The sequence below is a fragment of the Bombus impatiens genome, unplaced genomic scaffold (assembly GCF_000188095.3).
Source record: "Bombus impatiens unplaced genomic scaffold, BIMP_2.2 scf_0017, whole genome shotgun sequence".
NCBI classification, from domain to species: domain Eukaryota; kingdom Metazoa; phylum Arthropoda; class Insecta; order Hymenoptera; family Apidae; genus Bombus; species Bombus impatiens.
In genome coordinates this window covers 1-23,731 of record NT_176436.1, presented here as the reverse complement: position 1 = coordinate 23,731, position 23,731 = coordinate 1, and the positions used below count along the sequence as shown (strand labels likewise).

General features: G+C 40.1%; 4 protein-coding genes across 10 annotated transcripts in view; 3 read left to right on the top strand and 1 right to left on the bottom strand.

The window, feature by feature from the left end:
* LOC100742927 (protein Fe65 homolog) overlaps positions 1–14,992 on the bottom strand; it is a 128,622-nt gene extending 113,630 nt beyond the window's left edge. For 4 of the 7 annotated variants that reach the window (XM_033318365.1, XM_024364606.2, XM_024364603.2 and 1 more), the window contains exons 1-2: positions 14,846–14,992; positions 2,889–3,241 (exon numbers count right to left, since the gene is read on the bottom strand). In XM_033318365.1, coding sequence (XP_033174256.1) covers positions 2,889–3,180 — 292 coding nt within the window. In that variant the 5' untranslated portion in view covers positions 3,181–3,241; positions 14,846–14,992. Of the gene's footprint in view, positions 1–2,888; positions 3,242–4,068; positions 4,085–14,845 lie in introns of those variants that run through there. The other 3 variants (XM_024364600.2, XM_033318377.1, XM_033318368.1) reach the window with 2 other exon arrangements.
* Positions 14,993–15,839: 847 nt separating this feature from the next.
* Positions 15,840–17,519, top strand: LOC100743168 (cytochrome P450 9e2-like). The gene has a single exon (XM_003484533.4). The coding sequence runs from the start codon at positions 15,942–15,944 to the stop codon at positions 17,430–17,432; it is 1,491 nt and encodes a 496-aa protein (XP_003484581.1). The 5' UTR covers positions 15,840–15,941; the 3' UTR covers positions 17,433–17,519.
* Positions 17,520–18,626: 1,107 nt separating this feature from the next.
* Positions 18,627–20,846, top strand: LOC100743048 (cytochrome P450 9e2). Its single transcript, XM_012380739.3, has one exon. It carries the CDS (start codon positions 18,815–18,817, stop codon positions 20,303–20,305), a length of 1,491 nt encoding a protein of 496 aa, XP_012236162.1. The 5' UTR covers positions 18,627–18,814; the 3' UTR covers positions 20,306–20,846.
* Positions 20,847–22,650: 1,804 nt separating this feature from the next.
* On the top strand, positions 22,651–23,727 carry LOC100740883 (probable cytochrome P450 28d1; the record flags this gene model as incomplete). Its single annotated transcript, XM_003484514.4, has 1 exon — positions 22,651–23,727. A coding segment is annotated over exon 1 (969 nt), but the record flags the coding sequence as incomplete, so codon positions are not given.
* Between the last annotated feature and the right edge of the window lie 4 nt (positions 23,728–23,731).

Below are 23,731 nucleotides of genomic sequence, written 5' to 3'. Positions count from 1 at the left end.
GCAACGGAGTGTTGTCATCAAACTCGCATCCACTTTGCAGGCTAGAGAGGACGAGTGGTTTTGGAGCGGACCACGAAAATCCACTTTCGATGCCCCGAGCTCTCAGTCTCCCAGCCGATGCATTATTCCGTCGAATAAGACGGATGGGGAATAGTATTCCAATTAGGGACGTCTAACGCAGAGCGGACCTTCGATCAGCCCCCATAATAGGCCACGAGTTTGTTACGTGAATTATGCCAAGCTTGTAACTCGTGTATTGTGGTACGTGAGCGAGATCAAAATTTCCTTCGACGATCACCGGAAGTTATCTAGGCGCTAGTATCCTCGAGGCGTTAATCGATCGTCTGATCGAGCGAGGACGCTTTCGTTCTGCTTGATGTTAATTTCTGGGTAATAGGTTTGAACGTGCTGAGAAAACGAGAACTTCAGGTGACTTTCTATTACGAGTGACAGAGTTTTAGTTGATAAAAGAATGCGTAAATGGATTAAATATATAAACGCTTCTATTTGAAGAATAACGCCATATTCTTTATGGTCAATTTAATCGTACTAATCGTATTCCTAAAGTAAACAAGATTGGTCAATTGATCAACTTTGTTTTCATCCTATCAAAGTGGAATTTATTCTGCTTTTAATCTACTTGCAACTGTGCTCCATAAGTGTAAACTTCAAGGAAGTTTGAAGTAAGTGGAAGAAGTGGAAAGACAGAGAAGAAGAGAATACAAAGATATTAGAAGATATCGCGTTATGTTCTTCAACGACAGCTGTGTATTGTGATGTATTGTACTATAATAACTTGGGATTATTGTAGTATATTTAATTATACCTTTGCTTTCATACTGAAACTATATTATGTCTCTACCTTTTCATACTTCCAGGTATATCGTAATAAAAATTCTCACTTTACATGTAACCGGGAAAGGATGGTCTGCTCTTTTCCACTGAAATCGTTTTCTCTCCAACGAATCGCAAAAAAGAAATTACCGTAATCGTCGGCCGTTAGGCAGATAGCGCGACAATAGAGGTATATTATCCTCGGATTAAAAGCGTTCAGAGCAGTAGAAAGTAGAGTGTCGGACAATTTTTACTCGAAAGATCCCGAAGGATCTACGATGATAGTCCATTTTTCTCGGGAGCCACTATCGGAATAGGTTTGAGTCACGAAACGATTTATTAAGATTCCTGAAAGTTCGAAAAGCAGAAGGAAAACCAAAATGCGGGATGCTGCATGGTTCGGTCGATGTAGCCGAGGTAAGAAGGATGACCCGACTGGGAGAAAGCGGCTTGTCCAGGGGAAGCTTAATACTCCCGCAGAGTCCAGCTAAGGCGAAGTCTGCTTGCACACGTACGAACATAAATCTCATGGCTGGAGGATCGACAAAAATTTTGTTTACAGCTGGACTTGTTGCTTGGAAAATCCAGATTTATAGATCCTATTTCGCGTCGCACATCGGTGTTACTCCTTTCCAGCGTCGAAAGGAAGTTTTCCGGAATGGCGAAACTGCGAAGAATCTCGAAGAAGAATCGACGGAATTAAAAGTCGCGCGCCGACGACAGACGTAATGAACCGAAAGAGCTTGCCAAGAATCACGATCTGTCTGGCTAGAGGAAGCTCCCTGTTAATATAGGACACCCTTAAATTCTCGTCGAGAGACGGAAAGGGAACAACGATAGCGCGGTACATTCGCCCAACGACCCGTTGGGGTCTAAATCTTGATAAACAGCTGCAAAGATTGTTAACGTTCTTCCATTATTTAGAGGAGAGGCCGAGTTCTCGCGAATTCGGAGGACTGGAGGAAAGGAAAGAATCGGATGGAAAAGTAAAAAAAAAAAAGGATGGAGAAGAAGAAAAGAAGTTGGATGCCGGCCAGGCTTCGTGGGTATTCAGGGCTGAATGGTCGATCGCCAAAAAGTTGGATCTTTTATAGGGCTGTGCCATGAGCGTCGCGAACGTTTTGTCGCGAGAATGATTGAAATGCATGAGCCGACTGGAAGGTCGCGAGTTAAAATAAACCTACGCCCTGTATCTGTGTTTTTCGTCGATTTAAATGGACGCGTGCATCGCGAGCCATTCTGCGTCATTCCGCGAAAAAGTTTCTTTCGTTCTAATCGAGATTTAATATACGAGTTTGCTGGTGAAATTTGTCAAACGTATTATATACATGTACGTAGGTTCTTGGTGCATCAGTCTACAAATCGTGCCAAGAGACCGCGCGAAAAAACGAGAAATATTACAGAGATTTCTCAGCCAACAGACATATTTACCCATAGTCGCAATCGCGATTCCTACGCCACACTCACTTCTGCCAACGCGCAACTACTTTCGCGATGTCGTCATGCCAGGGTATTGCCCATTAACGCGAAATACGACGCCTTCGTTACCAAGGAATGTTCACTTTCGAAATAGAGCCGTTATAATACCGTGATACTCGTACATCGGATGTTGTTTGTTCGACGTATGTAGAGCGGGCCGGTAAAACCGTGTTCGACCGATTGTTCGACAGAAACGGAATTCAATATACTATTTATATCGAAACTGGCTCGAGGGATGTTCGTTAAAAGTACGCGCACAAAAGACAAAGAAATCCGGTGTTCCGTGAAAAATCGATTTGATTATAATGCCGAGTTAGAAGTATCCGCGTTTCGATACTCAAAGCGTCTTATTAAAATGCATGCATTTATCGAGAAACGTACCGGGCGTTTAATGGAAAAGATTCTCCTTGACCTAATACTGTTAATTACACACTGACGGATAACTTGTCCTCGTTAAATCGAGAAAACTTGGTCCGCGAGGAAATCGCGACGGTGTTGAAAATCACGAATGAAAAATACCTTCACGTTTGGATCATGCGTCATTTTCCTAGTAACAAACATAGGCGATTACTCACCGAGAAAGACGTTCTCATCGATGTCGTCGGCGTGCAAGTCGAGGTCAAGGTCGACCGCCCCGTTGGTGGGAGCCTGACGGCTCCTCTTCGCGAGGTCCATCAGTTCGCTTCGATGATCCAGGTGGCCCGTGGCCAGAAGTTCGGCCAACAAGGTCAGATAAGACGAGTTGAGAGAAGTGGGACTGGTAGCACGTAGACAACCCGGCAACCAGAATCCTAAGAGACCGTAGGGAATCACCGGTACCGCTCCGGTACTGACGAAGCCACCGTTCAGGAGTTCGCCGCACAACATAGGTGCAGCGATGACCTCAGCTCCTCCCTCGTGACCTTGGCAACGCCTCGATGCCGACTACCTGCATCAACAGATTCAACGGAGGTCGGATTAAACAAAAGTCGCGGGATTACGCAGTTAGCCTAGAATAAAAAGGAGAAGATAATCGTTTTAAATTGCCATAAAGATCGTTACCCTTCGTCGACTGAAATTTCGTCGCTGTTTCAACCCTTCCACAGAAACGATATCTTATTCGCTTCATCCTCTCGATCTTTACGATCTTACGAATCTTTATCACGAAACGAGAAAAAAGGCAACGAGGAACGTACACGAAGAATATAGCTATTAAAAGAAGAAAAACACCCGAAACGTGGACCGTGTTAAATTGCTCTCGGCATGCCACGTAACTTAAGGTCGTTACTCTTTCAGCTTCCGACCACGAAACCGAATAATATGCCGTAACGAAAGGCGCTATGCGCCGTTGAGAACAAAACTTGGTGAAACATCTGCATAACAAAAGATTTGGCGTAACACGCTGGACACACCGCGGCTGTAACAATACGATTCTGCACAATTATCGCGAAATGCGCGTAAATTAATGCCACACGCACATATATACGCTATCCAAGCACGTGTGCGAGGCACGAGTATACAATACACACAGACCGATGAGATATGGACCTACGTTATACGAGATAATATTCGGAGGTGAAGCCTGTGCGTTATGTAAAAACGTTCGATGCACTCGACGACTCGTAAAAATCCGCTCGCATCGATTTGTCCATCACGACACACGCCTTGGAATTTTATAGAAACGTGCGATCGAGGAGAGCGTTTGACAATTCTTTCGTCGACGTGTGGTTCGATCGTAAAGTTTTCAACGGCGAAACTGCCGGAAATTGAACCCACCGGCGCCATCCATTCACGTGCACAAGAATCTTCTATTTCTCGTTGATCTTGCGTGAAAATTTTGAAAGAGCGGAGACGAGGGATCACTTTCACGCGAAATTTACGGGTATTCTCGCGAGAACCAGTCGAGATGCACGATCGAGGGAGAGCCGGTAACGCGGCAGTGGACGGGCGTAAATGGACTGTGACGAAGAGAAAACCAGAAGCGATCCAATAGCAACGGAGACATTCTTCTGGGACCGGCCACTCGCGTTGCTGTTCTGTCGGACTGACGTCACTGGTGAATTGTGCGTGGGTGTGGACACTGGATGATCTCACGTTCGCGGTGCCGCACCAAGAATTTCCTGCAGAGCGCGGCGTTCATTCGTTTAATCGATTCGTATCGTCGATCGTGCGTTATCGCGCGCATAAATCACCCGTTCGAATCGGAGAAAAAGACAACCGAGAAATCGAATGGAGCTGCGACGTTTCTGAATCGAAACGCGTAAGGGAGTCTACCGTCGATACAAGCGAGGAATACAAAAGGGACACGCGATCGGTAAACTCATTGTGAAAAGAGATTGACTCGCTTACACAATAGTATCGAGAATAGTGTCGCTTGAAACGAAGTGTGTGACGTTGATACGGCCCTGCTTTACTGGCACGCATTTCTTTCAGCGGATCAACCGGAGTGAACCGTAACGGATCAGAAGCGAGAAATACCCAGGGAAATGATCTCCCGTTAATTCGATCGTCTATGTACGAACTATCTGCGACATACATATTTCATGGGAATTCGGATTACATCGCGAGAAATCGTAGTAGAGTTCGAGTTCCAGAAATTCCTGATCGGAATTTCGAACGTGTGCAGCGTGCATTGGCGTAACGCCACGCAGATACACCAAGATCGATTACCAATTTTCAACGAATCTATTTTCGGGAATAATGCGCAGATGTTGACTGAATATCCTCTACCTAGTTCCTCTCGTTTCGCGCGTTGTAAATTCAATGTTATTCGAACAAGCACAGCCGTGTAACACTCCCACGGAAAACAGGAGGAGTCTATCTGCATCGTTCGTTGCTTTGAGAATTACAAGAACTAGAAACGCATAATACGATTTGCGGCGCTACTCGACCGAAAACAGACACAGTCGAAATCGCAGGTAGAATACGCAAACATCGTTTCACGGTCATCTTTTCTTAACGCGACGACAGCTTAAAAGATGATTATTATTTGGTTCGAAATCGAGGAAAATGTTCGTGCCGCGTAACGACTGTAAGAGATAGGGAGGAAGGGAGAGAACGAGTATTACTAAAGTGATTTAATTTTCCAGAAACACGTGCGCATCGCTACGCTACTGCAAGACGGTGAATCCCAAGCAAGGAAGAACGTCCTTTTACGATGCACTATTTTCGCCAAAAAGCATACTGTGCATAGCGCACACGCGAACGGAATATTCTATAGGAGATAACGTTACAAAATCTTGAATAGTGACGTGACTTGGTGCGTGAATTTAGTCTGAAAATCGTCCGAAATATGCATATATATATATAACGTTCGGCTTCCTAATCGATACAGAATAACGTATCGTACGATAAATTCGTTTAATGATATCGTTATTAAAGATTAATGAACCGTATAGCTTATTTCCCGTATTTAAAATTGGGACGTTATTCCAATTTGTCATACGTTTGTAACACAGATATGCGGTATGTTCAATTTGATATATATACATATACAGATATAATAAACGAGTTCGAAAATGTAGCTACGTATCCGAACGAAATTTTTGTTTCAGCTTTTTCATTTGCAATCCGTTCATTAATATTCACGGAACGGACGCGTGCGTATATAATGTTCCATTGGTAAATGCCACAACTTTCCATCATCTATATCAAATTTCGTTCCGACTCTGATCGAGTAACAAGTTTCAAATTGATCGGCGCCAACGCGCGATAGGTGCAAATATTAACAATACATTTTCCCTGTCAGCATAGGGTGATGTTTGCCGACGCGTCTCGCCAAGACATCACAATAACGAACAGATGTTTTCCCTGTCTTTCAAAAAGAATAATGATGCAATGAATAACGAAGCAAGTCGATTTTTCCCCACCTTTTTTTCTATTTTTTAATCGAAACGATAAAACCCATCGTTAGAACAATGCATAAAAGAGGCAGGTAGAACAATCGTGGCTCGGGATCGAGACATGCAAAATTGATAAACGCGCGGCGTTGGCGAGTTTGAATCAATAAAATTTACCCAGTCGAAACACCGTGTTCAACTCTGTTGGCTCCTCCAGTTCGTTTTTCCTTGATTGCACGCGATTCGGATAATGTTCCTGATCGCCGAGTTACACTATTACCGGTATGAATGAATCATGACCGGCTAGGAATACCGCGATACCGATACTAAGAAGTTTGCAGATAACACCGGGAAACCAGGAGGGGTTGAAGGAAGCCATCGACCAGGAGCGGCAGACGAACGGGCGCCATGACCACCCCACTCCACTCTTGCCTTTATTCAGCGGCTTATCCAAAACTGGAACAACCCCTTGCTGGAGCACGAAACGTATGAGCACTGGGCACGAGATATTCGTTCCACCTCCGTGGCCATTCATAAAATAACCTTAAACGCAGCTTTTAACCGCTAAATACGCCGTGATTTATAACAGTATATTCGTGTTCAACGGATGATTTCACGGATCGTTAGGCTCAAGGTAAGAAGGAACAACGATGGGTGGACAACGAATTCAGCAGTCGGCCTCGGTTATTTTCGTCTCCCGAGTATATTCCCACGTATAATTCCCATCACGTGGAATTATCATGATTCATCGTGCGGCGAATTATCAGAACGATGGTAGCCACCGGTCCGGTCGACAAATTTCGCGCCCCAATTTCCTGTAGGCTACCCCAAGTTGCAGGGAAAATGATAGCAAATTTTCAAATTAGTCGCGCGTTGTTTGCAGCTACGAATTTCTCTTATCCCGTGTAGCTTCGATTCCCGAGGGCCGTTGAACTCTTGCCGCATTCACAAAGTAGTCGAAGTTCGCGCGGGTCGATAGATATATAAACGAGTGGTAAGTTTCTCTCGGTACAGAACTCGGTGAGTACTCTTGCGAGCACGTACACACCGAATCCTGGTGGATCGTTTTCACCCCTTCGTGTCTGGGTAAACATCGTCGACGCGGCGTTACCGACTCCAATCTCGACTGTGCCCGCGAAAATCCGGCGGGACTCGATATCACCTGCCGGAAAATCGTGACGTCGTCGAACCGTCGAGCTTATGTATGGTAAACTCGAGCTCGATATCGCAATGTCGCTCGTTCGAAGCATACAACCCTGCTAACCTCCACACATCGAGTTTACCCTACAGCTGTAGGACAGATTCTTCGTTTGATAACCTGCTACCAGCGAGGCTTGTAAAGGTATGTAAGCGTACGCCTACGGAAATATCAATCAAAACGGGACCAGAGATATCAAACGTACGATGATAAAATATTTATATGAATAACGCGCGCGTGACGAAAAAAGAACAACATACAGTTTTCCGAGCTCGTCGCTTCGATTTATGTGCGATACTGTGAACACACACTACGTCAAACGTCAAATAGAAAAGAAAAAAAAAAAAAAAAAAAAAAAAAAAAAAAAAAAAAGAAGAAAGGAGAAAAACTAGAAGAACGAGCGAAGATAGGAGTTCTATCGACGAGAAAGTTGAACGGATTTTTTATCTGACTGCATACAGCGTCTAAAAGTAGCTAGTCGACTCGATAAGAGAGATGTCATTTGCTCCCCCTTAGCTCCAAGGAAAAGACGAGATCTTCTAAATCGAAGACGAGTCCCGCGCCGACAAGAATCTCGTCATTAAGATTTTTGATTTGAATGCAAATAGGTTTCTAGTTCTTCGCGCCTTCGTTCTCTCTATCTCTCCAGATATTTTGCGCCGTAAAGGGAAATAGACTTTATTTTCTGAAGCAGGACGAAAACCTTCGGTCGATGCGAATCTTTTCAACGTAATTCCCATTGACTTTCTAGTGATCATCGTCTTTATAAAACAACGATAGACTCTTCTATTTCACATTTTATTTCTTTCGTTTCTTTGCAATTTTTCTATTATCTTTGTCAATCTCACAGGAACAACATGTCGTTTCTTCGATCTTATCGCTGCAAGCTTTCTACTCGAATTAAGATTTCAGGGTTCGGAGAACCTTTCGGGCCAAGAGACACGCGGCCGGGGCCGAAATGGATTTCGCCGTGTGCAACAGCGGCCAGGTAAGCCAAGACGTAATTTACTGGTTTCTGCTTGTTACACCAGCCGTACGACGCCCTGTCGCCATGGCGTACCTCGTAAAGACGACAGACTCGACGTAATTTTATCCTGTCTGGCCGCTCCTATATATACACATACACGCCTTTCGTTCTTCGACCAAATGAGATTTTACTTCGTGCCAGGTAAGACGGTACTTCCGCGCGCCCTTTTCTCGCGACACGCGCTAACTACGCTCGCCAATGAAAATAAAACGGTTCGCAACATCTAACCCGCATTTTACATCGCCTTTTTCCTTTCGTCTTCCATTCGTTCTCGCGTTACAACAGGAAGTTACCTTGGTCCTACTTGATCTAATTTTACATCCTCGTGCGAGCTACGATTCCTGTTAAACGAGAAAGAAGAGACAAGAGTCTTATTCTTCACTCTGGCGAGCAAAACGGAGAACTTGCGATAGAATAAACGGCGTTTACGCAAAACGCGTGACGTTGGAAATAATTCAGGGACGTTGATCTTGCCCACCAAGGATGAATCACGTGACTCGATTCCATTTTACTGTAGCTGCGCAGTCAACGTTCGTTACCGAAAACAATATTCGAGGAATTAATATGAATACTAACGGAATGGACGTGGGCAACCAGTATCGCGTTTCGATCGGCGACTAACGACAGACCATTATATAGAAGTGGGTTTTGATATCGCGATTGCTTGGCAATGGGATTTGCCATTGAGTCGAGATTATCCTCACGGAAGGTGAATTTACACGACGATATACATAGTTAGCTAGGGGCGAGGATGCTACTTTGCAGTTCCCTAACGCAGATACCCGAATATATTGAATATATTTGACGTTTTATTGAGTGGGAATTTCTTACGTGTCATCGTTAAAAGAAAATTAGGGTACAGACTATATCAAGATCACGATGTTAGTAGAGAATAGAAAACGACATCGTGGAAGAATCGGTGTATTTACGTCGGTCGAGCACGATTTCTTGGTACGTATGTAAATTTGTAAGAAAGTTATCGTTGATCTAAATTCATAAATATATCCAATATATTTCGCGTTTCGATGAACTGGAATTTCTTACGTGTCATCGTCGTAAGAAGAAAATTAGAGTAGAAATTACATCAGATAGTCGATGTCAGCAGAGGTTAGAGATCGACATCATCGAAGGAACAGTCGAGGAAGTGGAGAAACTTACGTCAATTTAAATACAGTATCTTAATGTAGTAAATTTGCGAACAAGTGATCGTTAATCTTTATTTAATAAGCGTTAAAGCTCCGTCTAAACGTTTTATTGTTCGAGAATCATTGGAAGAGTTTTTTAATTGAGAGGGCGTTCGTACATAACTACGTTCGTTAAATTCGCCGTACCCTTCGGACGAACAAACTGCTCGCTATTTTAATTAAAAGTTTCTGTTTAGTTCCGTTCTGCAGGCAGAAATTATGCAGCGCATTTAGAGCGCGAATTCAAACTAAAGTGATGAGGTAAACCAGCAGGTAAACCCGGCTAGTGGACAGGGCAGCGGGTTGATTGATCGCGTGTCAGGTTCCAGCCAACCTGGCGCCAGCACAGAGTTTCTCAACCTGGCGCCATGCTAGGTATATCTCGTACTAACATGCAGCTTGTTCTACGATCTGTCCTCGCTTTCTTATCTACACGACATTCAGGCATAAATTTTCTGACTCGTAATTTTCTTGAATGATACACAAATGATAAATATATCCAAAGCAATTACGGAGAATGAAATAGACCTTGAAACGAACGAACGAATTTTCGCTTAATCACGATTCGTCTTTTTTTTTTTCTTTTTTCTCTTTAGTCACGATGCGGTAAACAAGAAAAATGACTGGACAAGGAAACGATCGAGTTTTTAATGTTTGAAACTGCAGCTTCGCAGGGATCGTGATTCTACCTATCGTTTCTATCCCGGATTTTTTCTGTCAGTCACTTATTCATTTGATCTTTTTTTCTTCCCGTGGCTTCCCGCACAAGAGCGGACCTTTCATTTTGATCGACGAGTGACGTTATCATGGCTAATATTGGAGAGAGAAGCAACTCTGCTACTTCCGAGCGATCTGACTCGCTCCATCAAACATTCATGCTGTTGGCCGCGAGCTCGTGTTGCCGCTCCGTGAAAATACGCCCGATAAAATGCACTGACCTCACTCTGTTCCCTCCGCCCTAGTGGCGCTCTTTTGTGCACGATACGACATCGCCAGCCAACGCTAATATGTCTAGAGTTAGCTTCCACTCCCGTAGTGTAACTTTCCAAAATCCTTCCGCTCGTTTGAACTCGATCATCGTCGTTTATCTCACGTATATGGATATATTTCCAAATATTTCTAATTTCTGTTATTTATTAATAATTCGTTTCTTCGTTGATCATAGAATACGAGACGAGAGAAAACGAGACCTATGGAATATCGAACTAATGCTTGATTGTTAGTTCGTAGGTGATTATGATAGATTAAATTCGATTTAATTTTCACTATGTTTCATTTTATTCCATTTTTTCTGTACTTTATACTGCACACCATGGTGTTTATTATATAAAACACAGAACAGAAATTAAAGCTAGTTATTTTAAAATTAAGTATTTCATCCCAAAATCTTGTGGATTATCCACGATACAACGTTAACGATCGAGGATTAAACAGATCGATTTTAAAGTAGCGGAGAACTTGTTGCGAGTGCGACACGCTCGAAAGATGACCTCGGCGTAATTTTAAAATCCGTGAACATTGGAGAAACGGAGAAACGACAAGGGAAGTAACGGCAAAAGAGGATGGACAGGAAGAGAGACTTCTGAATGCAAAGAGAGGAGAGTGAACTCTAGACCACTTCGTCACACTCGAGAGAAGACAGAGAGGGCATGGCAGCTTGTTCTAGTTTACGGTTCTCAGAACGAACGCAGAGAAAACTCAGGTACCGTGAGCCTTGCGTGGCTAAGAGGCTACCCCGAAATTGTCGTAGTACTCTGTCGGATTTGGTGTCGAAATAAATCGGCAAAGGTTGCTCGCCAAACCGTATCTTTATCCAGGATGCCACTGAATGAAACATAAGAAAATTATGCTACACGTGCCAGATGGAAGATACCTTCGTATCAGGATTTCGAAGAAGACACACATCGTCGATCGAATCACTGAGAAAATCGATTTTTTACAAATAGATTGCTGATACTTATGCATTTGTGAAAAATTGAAAGATGTACAAATACACGGATTAGCTTGCAAAAACAGTTCTTAACCTTCATGTAATAAATGTTGGATAAAAATTTATCGCAAGTCATTCCGATAATGATTAAATATTTCTGTTAATGTGTATGTATATGATTTGAACCATAACTGCGTAGAGATTCATCCAAGTCATTGCCACGTGTTACCAAGCAGCGTTTAATTGATAAGTGGAAAGATACGCTGTGTATGATGGTCGAGAAAAATACATTTATCAATAACATTCCTGTAAAATATTTATATTCATATTTATATAAAAACAGATGTATTAAACAGATATATATATATCCGTAATAATAAATAATAATACAATATTAATGTTTATTTCATGAATATAAACTGTTTTTGTGTAATTATAAATATTTAGTCACAGTCATTTAGTAAATATAAATATTTTATAGTACAAATCATTATGGAATTACAAGAATGACGTCGCCAGGGTATTTGAAGATGCTGAGTTTGAGAATATTCGTCTGAGGAATGCAAATACGCACGATGTTCATAGTAATATGTAGATTAATGCCCATTTGATCGAAAATTCTCTCAGAATTAACTTCTTTATACTTAAATGTATCCTTATAATAAATGTCTCTTATGTCAGAGAATTTTCTGCTTGTCGATTTAATTTCTGATTTCGATAAATTGAAATGAATAGTCATGAAAAAGATACTTATACTTATAGTTTCTTGATATGGAGAATTATATTCCACTGTTTACTAATGTGTGTGTAACAAGATAAGATTACTTTACATAACATCGTATAATATTAGACGTTATATAACGTATTAGACATATAAGACACATACGTCTTATTCAAAATAAGATTGTTTCACATGTAATATTGTTCCAGAACGAAAACAGGAAAGTATCTCGCGTTATTCTCTGTTAACATTTTATTAAACATTACAGAAAAAGATAGATGTTCCCTTCTCTCTCTGTTACTAAAAATTATCTGATTACATTATAAATTAAGTTATTAGCTTCAACACCGACATATCAGAGCTTTATTTTCTGTCGGACATTTCAGAGGTCGGTCGCCAGGCGCATTGAAAACCACCTGTCTACTTTATTACATTTTGTGGAAAGCGCGACACATATCGCCGCCCGTGAATAATTACACTATTAATTTGAAAGCGCATAATTGTAACCAACTTCCATACGTCATAAATTTATTAAAGCAGCAATTGCTCCGCCAACGATGTTTCATAATGCAAAGAAAGATTCTAGTTAACATTTTTTCCCAATTAGACATCCATCGTTCGCTTTTCGCAAATTCACAACGTCGGAACGTTGTATTTAGCGTCGGTTGATTTATCGCTTTAAGAATTCGTGACAAGATTCCTTAGTTCGGGAGGCCATTATTCACCGAAGGATCGGTGCATCTGTGGTGAACATCGTGTAATTCCTCAGGAACGAGGCAGATCCTCGAAGCGTCAGGTGGTTTCCAAACCACATCTGATCGATAGAAACGTGGTTTAAGGACAAGGGGTACCGTCGATGGAGCGCTCAATATCCGTCTTACATGAAGACAATCGTACGTGGTCGATGGTAATTGATACCGATTGTCATCAATTGCGGAACCATCTCGTTTTCCCTTCTCGACCTACAAAATAACCAGCCAGTCACATCCTACATTCTTTTCACGTACGTGAAATATTCGCAACGTGTCGCGAAAGTTCACCGTGTCGCCAAAGTTTCTCGCGAAACTAGATTCGTTCGACGCTCCGAAGTTATGAGCTGTCTGCTATTCCTCCGGAATATAACAACTTGAAAGTTAACGCGAACTTAACAACGGAAGATATAATTGCAAACAAGTTTGAACGAATTTGTGGCCAAACGTGTCTTTCAAAAATATAGCGAGCAAATTTCTTTTATCTAAATAAACATAAAAATTCCGAAGTATTTAGTTAGTTTATGTATGTAACGTATGTATATATGGAAAGATCTCATGCTTCGAATGAAAATCTGGAAAAACACGATCTTGAAGGAGAAGTAATTCCGCCTCGATAGTGTCAAAAAGTGCTGCTTATATCCAAGGAAATAGTTACCGCTAAAGTGACATATTTTATATATTCGTCGCACGTTTTCAAAGCATCCGGTGTCAAAGAGCTCGCAGAAACTCTTGCGGGAAAGCAGCACGAATCGTCGTCCACTCCTTAGAGAGAATTTTCCTGAATTCGTTTCAACTGGATTTCCCATCTTTCAGACGGGTATACTTCAACAGAGGTGGTCGTATACACGTACAAAGAGATGACAGAGCGCCACTTGGCCGACACAAACAAAATGTATCTTGATGGAACAATATTTTCGTTTTCCTCTTGTGTGTGATCTGTGCCTAGACTGTTTGACGGCATGTACTCGAAAAAGAGAAAACATACACCACGTATTACTACCGTCGAATCACGTTTCATTCGGCCAGATTCGACTCGAACTGGAAACTTGTTCTAGCAAATCCTCCGTCCGGATGTTTCTAGGGTTTCGGCACAGAGACTGACACGGGAGTTTTTGTCATTCGGCTACGAGACGAGTGTCTATCTTTTCCGTATTACGACAAACCGAGTTCGTTCGAATCAACTTTCGGAGTACTTTTTTTTTACCTGTTCGTTTAAATGTTCCGATCTAATGTTACGCGATTATCGAAGGCCCGACGAGACATCGAGGTTGATGGAAAGGAGGGCAGAATTAGCCCAGAGAAAAAGAGGGTTGGAACAGAATCGGTGGAAAGTCGAAGAAGAAAAAGAGAGGGAGAAGAGATAGAGGATGGTGGGGTTGAGATGGCGAGAATAAAGCAAGGGTGGTGATCGATTGCGTCGGTACATGCACAATAACAGGGGGATGAAGTCATGTGTCCGGGCTAAACAGCCCATTTGCCCAACACAATGGAAGCGACGTTGCTGTGGGCTCGACTTAATTACCAGAGGCTGCCTTTGGCAAAGACCAGCGAGGTAAAGAGAGGCGAGAGGACACCTTATCGGAAGCGATCTGAGTCTAAGCTCCATTTAGCAGACTTCCACGAGCGCAAAATTCACCGAGAGATCGATCTCCTTCGCTATTAAATTAAATTGTTCTTTCAACATTTGAGTTTCAAAAATAATTTCATTTATCGAGTGGATCGTCGCTTAACTCTGACTGTATTGTCTGAAGGAGACATAGGAAAAATATCAAATATAGTAGTATCTTCTCCTCTTAGGCGTCACCATACGTAATGTAATTATTAATATTCATATCGTACGAAGAGTAAAGAGTATGTCTCATATTTGAAACAGGATAAATTACGAATGTGCGCATTACCTACCGTAATTTTCATAAACTTCGCAACTTCGAAAAGGCCACTGCATTAAACACGGTAGAACTGTAACAGAAAATATAGTTACACTCAATGCACAATTTAAATAGGAACTAACACGCATAGGATATGGCAATGACGTAAGAATTCAATTAAATAATGGCTGATCCATTACAGTAACACACAGTGTCAAACCTTTAAGCTTGTATTTTTCAATGTCGAAGCACTTGAAACCTAATTTATTTTATTTATATAGATTGACCCATTTAAATCGTTGTACATGATCATCTCGGAAATTGTTTAATATATCGATAAACTTCTTGTATAAAGATTGACTGATTTCAACAAGTTCATAATTTGATGTAATTAGTTCCTTCTTTTACTCCTTGGTATAACTGTACATGATTCAAGAAAGTATATAATTTATCTTTATTCCGAAAGTGATCATATATTTTTGGATGTATTTAATTTCCATAAAAAAGGATCAAACTAATCAACCATAGATTGGTTAGAAAAACGTAGGAAATACCTTAATTTCAAATGAAAGTAATTTGCTTAATTTCACTCAATACAATTCTTAGATCTTTACGGAGTAATACAGACTAGTAAACTACCACATTTCGATACTGATAACGCTTTTGATAACGATAAAATTTCATTCCTATTCCAATTTCAACGTTTCAATTCCAATTTCCTATTCTTAATTTTATTCCATAAAATATATATATATTGAAATGATACAACTACTAATACCGTATCGCCTACATATTACATAATGCAGCATCAGCGATTTATACACGTACCGTTTTCTATTTTAGTGTGTTATTACAGCAGAATATGAAAGTAAATCACAAATAGATAAACGCATTATAGAACGCATTATCAGTCGATATATTTTGTTTTTAAAGCAAACGATAAGAAATGAGAAGTTCAACTGAATATAATATATACTACAGCAAACGGAGTAGGGGAAACGCACCAAGTATGAGAGTTTAAGGTGGATTGCTCTCTACTATGCTTATCATTGTACATTGTACAACCGCGAGTTCAAGAGTAATTGTGACTTGGAATAGTGTTTTAACAATATCATTTCCGCTGACAAAAGATGACTTATCCATTTTTTACGCTCCTCGTTGGAGCTTTCTTGCTATTGTGCTTTTATCTGTATTTGAGACACAACCATTGGAAGAGAAATGGAATTCCAACTGTCAAAGGATCTATTCCAATCCTGGGCCACCTGTTACCCCTAATGACGGGAAGAATGAATTTTGCCGAATTTATTCAAAAAGCATACAAAGAGTACAAAGATCATAGCATGGTCGGTATGTACAAAGGAATAACGCCAATGTTACTTGTTCGAGACCCTAATGTAGTGAAAACCGTGCTGCAAAGTAATTTCACGAGCTTCCACGAAAATGGGTCGAAAATCGAACCGGATGCAGATCCTCTTTTATCCAAAAATCCGTTTTTCTGTTACGGAGACGTATGGTTGAACGGAAGGAAACGACTAACCTACGCGTTTTCCAATGTTAGATTGAAGGTTCTTTTCACAGCTGTCATCGGAGTGTGCAAGAAATTCGACAATTTCCTGAACAAACAGCTAGGGAAGAACAACAAGTACGAAGTCGAACTGAAATCGTTATTCTTAAAATTCACTGGTGAAGTTGTGGCGAACGCTGGTTTTGGCATCGAAGGTCACTGCTTTGAAGATGCACGAAATGCAAATGCCTTTGATCAACTTTTTGGAAATATGTTAGCGGAATCATTATTATCTATAATCAGATCCTACCTTCCATCTATCAATCGCTTCTTGAAGATCAAATTCCTGCCTAAACAAGTGGACCAATTCTTTAGGAACATCGTCACAGAAAATCTGAAAGTCAGAAGAAACGAACCAATACCTAGAAATGATTTCCTGCAATTAATGATCGACATGGAAAAGACAGGGGAGCATATCGATGAAGAGGTTGTAGCGGCTCATGCAGTTTCTTTTTTCTTTGACGGAGTCGAAACATCCAGCATTACCTTGCGTTTCGTTGGATACGACTTGGCTGTTCATCCAGACATTCAAAATAAGTTGAGAAACGAAGTGATATCTGCAATTGCGAAACACGGAGGTTTAACGTACGAGGCATTGAAAGACATGACGTATATGAATCAAGTGATCAGCGAATCTCAAAGATGTCACGCAGCTGTATGCTTCATGCATAAAGTGTGCACAGAAGAATTCGAGTTGCAAGGGTCAGATGGGTTGACCTATCGCGCAAAACCTGGCACCGAGATATTCATATCCGTTCATGGATTGCACTCTGATCCTACATATTGGGTTGATCCAGAAGTTTTCGATCCGGAACGATTCAACGAAGAGAGAAAGCAAACAATAGAAAAAATGACATTCCTTCCTTTCGGTGAGGGACCACGAATTTGTGTTGGAATGAAAATGGCTATGTTACAGATGAAGGCTTGTTTGGCTAATTTGTTAAGAAATTACAAATTGGAATTATCACCAAAAACCCACATCCCGTTGAAAATGTCGGCAAACCTTATATTATCCGAAGTAGATGATGGAATTTGGGTATATATCTCTAAGCTTTGAAGTTATTGTATGGCTTCACTGTTACGACTTTTAATGGCATTTGTCTATCCCTGCTATCTTTCTTTACTGATAATAAATTATATTCTCTAATTTTGCCTTATTTAATTCCTAGTTGTCCTCCTCCTAGTCAACACTCGTAGTCGCCACTTGCTCTTTCCAATAAATGCCTGTTGTCTCGAATTAGATCTCGTCTTCGATAGTTCATTAATAAATGATAATAATCCTTTGTTCTTAGCAATCGTCCCAGTAATCATTTCCCACATTAGTGGGTGGTTTCTTCCAGCTAGATAGCTAGTTCTTACTTAGTCAACATACCATATGAAAAATATAACAAACTCTGAACGATTGCAATGTTCGATCAACCACGGGGATTAGCAACATACTTTATCGCGGAACTGGTAAATATATATATACAGATTTTTTGTATATAGGTTCAGTGATTTCGGGGCGAATATAATTTAGGGTAATTAGATTTTTCTTCTAGTGTGTGATTTGGTGTGCTTATAGCTAATCTGTGAAGGTTAAATCTATTTTTCTTCCAATTGGAATCATATATTTAACTTCCATAAACAAGTATTAAGCTATTTATCTATAGATTACTTAAAGCTCATTTATTTAGGAAATATTTTAATATTAAATATTAGTGTAGTATCGTAATACTTAGACTGTAGATGTCGCTGCTGGGTACGGCTGCTTTTCTTCTCATTTTTTTATCGTGGAAGAAAAATCGGACTCCGGTCGCTGGATTCGAAGCCGGGTTCCGAACGTTCGTAACTTAAGGCACTAACTACTGCACTGCCATCGTCTGACACTAATTAGTATCGAGTGGTGGTATTTGCTATCGAGGCCGCCACAGGCCTTTTTTCCACGATACTACATTAGTAAGTAAGTTTAGTACACACTATGTAACTATTAATTACTTACATTAGCACGCGATATTGACAGAGGATAATACAATCGGTACGAGCATCATTCTGATACAACGTTTACAGCTCCGTTCCTATCAATGACACCTATGTGACATTGAAATGATACGCTTATAACTGTCATGTTATCTACATACATGTACCATCATGTATATATATATATATTTTTCTTTCTGTGTTTCCTCGCACGTTATCATTAAATAACATAAACATAACAGAGATATAGATAAAGGCATGAAATATAATATTATTTTAGATTTTTAAGACAGACAATAACAGTATACAGGTTTGATCGTAAACACTCGTACGATAACAAGTAGAGTGGGAGGAAACGATTCAACCATGAGAGCCTGAGCTGGATTCCACTGCAATACGCCGATCATTCCACATTGTGCTCCCGAGACTGTTCGAGTAGTTGTAATTCGGAATAGTGCTCTGACAACATTGCGGTAGAAGATGGTGTCTGCATTTTTTACACTCCTCACAGGGCTGTTCCTACTATTGTGTTTGTTTTTGTACTTGAGGCACAACCATTGGAAAAGAAATGGAATTCCTACTGTTAAAGGGTATGTTCCAATCGTCGGCCACATGTTACCCGTATTGATGAAAAGAATACACTTTGGTCAATTTATCCGAAAAGTATACGACGAGTATAAAGATTACAGCATGGTCGGAATATACAACGGAACGATGCCATCGCTAATTCTTCGAGAGCCTAATTTAGTAAAAACCGTGCTGCAAAGTAATTTCTCGAGTTTCCACGAAAATGGGTTGAAAATCGATCCGGATGCAGAACCTCTTTTATCCAAAAATCCGTTTTTCTGTTACGGAGACCTATGGTTGAACGGAAGGAAACGACTAACCTACGCGTTTTCTAACGTTAGATTGAAGGTTCTTTTCGTAGCTGTCAACGGGGTCTGTAAGAAATTCGAAAATTTCTTGAACAGACGACTAGAAACGAAGAACAAGTACGAAGTCGAATTGAAATCGTTATTCTTAAGATTCACTGGTGAAGTTGTAGCAAACGCTGGTTTAGGCATCGAAGGTCACTGTTTCGAAGATGAAACAACTGCCAATGCCTTCAATCAGCTTACAGGAAACGCGTTAACCACATCACTATCAAATTTAATCTGGCAATACTTTCCTGCTATTGGTCGTTTGTTGAAGCTCAAATTACTTCCTAAGCGATTAGACGAATTCTTTAGAAAAGTTGTTACAGAAAACTTAGAAATTAGACGAATGGAGCCGATATACAGGAATGATTTCCTACAATTAATGATCGACATGGAAAAAATAGGGGAGAAAGTCGACGAAGAGGTTGTAGCGGCCCATGCACTTTCCTTCTTCCTTGATGGAACCGAGACGTCCAGTCTTACCTTAAATTACATTGTATATGACTTGGCCATTCATCCAGACATTCAAGAAAAGCTGAGAAACGAAGTGATGTCTAAGATCGAAAAACACGGAGGTTTTACGTACGAAGCATTGAAGGAGATGACATATATGAATCAAGTGATTAGCGAATCTCAGAGATGTCACACGGCTGCAGGTTTCATGCATAAAATTTGTACAGAGGAGTTTGTGCTACAAGGCTCAGATGGATTAACCTATCGTGCGAAACCTGGGACGAATATAATCATACCCTCTGAGGGACTGCATTGTGATCCGAAGTATTGGACCGATCCAGAAGTTTTCGATCCGGAACGATTCAACGAAGAGAGAAAGCAAACTATACAAAAAATGACATTCCTTCCTTTCGGCGAGGGTCCAAGAATCTGCGTTGGAATGAGAGTAGCTATGCTGCAGATGAAAGCTTGTTTGGCTAGTTTGCTGAGGAACTACAAATTGGAATTATCACCAAGAACGCAAGTCCCATTGAAAATATTGCCGAATCATTTTCTGGCGGAAGTAAATGGTGGTATTTGGGTATATATCACCAAGCTTTGAAGTTATCGTTGCACTTTTCAATGCATGTATTAATATCTATACAAAATTGTACTACATAAAGTCAAATTATTATTTTTGCTGTATTGACTATTTTTATGTAAAACATTTTTATGTGTTATATAAAGAAGAACATATATATTGTAATTTTCTATGTAATGTATTAGTCACTACAGTATTTCTTCTTTTAATGGGCAGATTACAAAATAAAATGATCGTAACGATGTTATTTTTGTACATTTTATAATAAATTGCGATTTGCAATTATATGCATCTCACTAGCGGCGGGAATTTGATATTATCGAAATCATACAGTAGAGCAAATTTTGAACGTGATATTAGCATGGAAGATGTATGAACGTGAAAAATTAAAAAGTATACGATATATAGAATTTATGAGAGTGTGTCGAGAGCTGATATATATCCTGTGCTTCAGAACGAAGGGACTCGAACGAGTTTCCGGTGCGGTTTCCCCTGTCTTATATTGCTAGGTAAGTCAAATATATACAAATGTATCAAATATATACGGACGTATGTCCACATACACATTCTATATTTTCTATATATATCGTATTAGCTTTCTTGTAACTTATGTGCGATCTATTAGCCTGTTGACTGAGTCGTTTCTTAATCGGAATTGTTTCTAATCCTTTCCGTCGCCTGAAGGAGACTCAGGCAAATTACCAAATATAAGATATAGTAATTTCACATTCCGGAAAGTGACAACCTTTACAGATAAAGAAATAAAAGATTCTGAGTGTTTCGTTACTTTATTACACCGTCAATTGGTAAATTGCGGAATTACAGATTCATCAATTTCAATTGAGTTTTAAATCATTTTAAATAGAATATGCTGTGCTCATACATACATCGTGCTATGATAGTGGTATGATACATAGTTAATCACTACGACCTAGCTGATCTTGTGATTCGCATACCGTGTAATAAAACGGCATTGAAACAGAGTGTAGAATGATAAGCGATAGTAAACATCTATTAGAGTGTGCCCGCTGTTGGGAACCTAACCGTCCTGTCCCTTCTGGACCTAACGCGATCATTTAAATCATTTATGACCAAATAAAACGACATATAAATAATGGGAGGAAAGGGAGACTCAAACACAGAATGGACAATTTGAGTAACTAGCTAACTCGTTTCTTCTGGTTAACAGATTAAATTTCTGTGAAAATAAACGCGATCAATGCTACATATTACTTCGTATAGTTTCTCGTGATTAAATAGAAAAGTTGCTTTCTGGAAGTTGCCTATCAAATATGAAAATTCTTGTGGACGTATTGTTTCATTACTTATCTTTCGTATATTACGCGTGCTGTACCTCGAAACGGAATAGAGTTAAAGTTTCTCGGGAAACAAAACAGTTTTCCGATAGTTTCGTGCAGTTAGCGTGAAAACTTAACAGGATTCGTAGAGCCTAGCCATTAGCCTAGGACAGAAGGACGCTCCTTCTCTCTCTCACTCACTATTTCAGGATGTATCACTGTGGAAGAAGAATAAATTACAAATCTGAGCGTTACTTAGCGGAGCTTTCATAAAGTTCATTACTCGAAAAAGGCCACTGCGTCAAACATAATAAAGCACAATTCAGAGAAAAACAACATAGTGCGTACAAGGGATATCAGTGGCGGAAGCAGCCACTTAGATAATGTTTGTATGATTACAATCACATGTAGAGTCACAACTGTAGGCTCGCATGTTTCAAGGCCATATCACTAGAGGTTTTATTCACGAAATGTTGTGTTACAAAACTGTTAGGCGTATTCATAGATTTTTTAAATAAAGCATCAGTGATTTTGGAAAATATATAATTCGATGTAATTAGTTGTATTTTTTACTTTCGTGTCTTCCACAAAACAATTCGAGTTTCACAAAAAGGCATTAAACTATTTATCTGCAGATTAAAAAAGTTATTCAATTGAGAAACATTTTCATATTAAATAGCAGTAATTTTTATTCCACTTTATATAACTATCAGGTTTTTCAATAACCTCACGGTATTCGGAGAAGACAATGCAGATTTGCAATACTATTTCGTTCCACGTGCTTGCGCTTACGTGATATTGTTATCAGTACCATATGGCCTATATGTACGAAAAATCAATTACATATACATGTATCGTTGTAATGTATTATTCCATTTCTCGATAAACTATAAAACAAATAATTCAGTAATAGATAAACACCAATAATATATCTTTCACATACGTTTTTGAGATAGCCGATATTAATCGACAAATCTGATCGCATACATGTATATAATATGCATCGTAACAAGCAAAGTGGGAGAAACGCCTTCGGTGCAAGAGCTACCCACTTGCTTAAGAAAGTCTCATTGCTTAGTAATAGGTCGATCATTCTACATTGTGCTTTCGAGACTGTTAGAGATGTGCTGATTCGTAATAGTGCTTTAACAACATTGTTTCCGTGCGTGGTGAAAGATGGCTTCAGCATTTTTCACGCTCCTCACAGGACTGTTCTTGCTATTGTGCTTTTATTTCTATTTGAGATACAACCATTGGAAGAGAAATGGAATTCCAACTGCCAAAGGATATGTTCCAATCCTGGGCCATTTGTTACCCGTAGCAATGAAAAGAATACATTTTGTCGAATTTATTCGAAAAGTATATAACGAGCACAAAGATTACAGCATGGTCGGAATATACAACGGAACAATGCCATCGCTAATTCTTCGAGAGCCTAATTTAGTAAAAACCGTGCTGCAAAGTAATTTCTCGAGCTTCCACGAAAATGCATTCAAAGTCGATCCAAATATGGATCCCCTTTCGGCTAAAGATCCGTTTTTCTCCACTGGAAACGCATGGCTGAACGGAAGAAAACGTCTAACCTACGCGTTTACTAACGTCAGATTGAAGGTTCTTTTGGTAGCCGTCAACGGGGTCTGTAAGAAATTCGAAGATTTCTTGAACAGACAACTAGAAACGAAGAACAAGTACGAAGTCGAATTGAAACTGTTATTCTTAAGATTCACTGGTGAAGTTGTAGCGAACGCTGGTTTAGGCATCGAAGGTCACTGTTTCGAAGATGAAACAACTCCCAGTGCCTTCGATCAGCTTACTGGGAACACGTTAGGGGTATCGCTAACAACTTTAGTCTGGCAATACTTTCCCGCTATTGGTCGTCCCTTGAAGCTCAAATTAGTTCCAAAAGAAATAGACCAGTTTTTTAGAAAAGTTGTTGCAGAAAATTTAGAAATCAGACGAAGGGAGCCGATATACAGGAATGACTTCCTTCAGTTAATGATCGACATGGGAAAAACAGGGGAGAAAGTCGACGAAGAGGTTATAACGGCTCATGCATTTTCCCTCTACCTTAATGGAACCGAGACGTCCAGTCTTACCTTGAGTTACGTTGGATATGACTTGGCTGCTCGTCCAGAGATTCAAGAAAAGG

What these genes read in the sequence shown, in the direction of transcription:
- LOC100743168 (XM_003484533.4), top strand. Translation starts at nt 15,942, where the DNA reads ATGACTTATCCATTTTTTACGCTCCTCGTTGGAGCTTTCTTGCTATTG.
- LOC100743048 (XM_012380739.3), top strand. Translation starts at nt 18,815, where the DNA reads ATGGTGTCTGCATTTTTTACACTCCTCACAGGGCTGTTCCTACTATTG.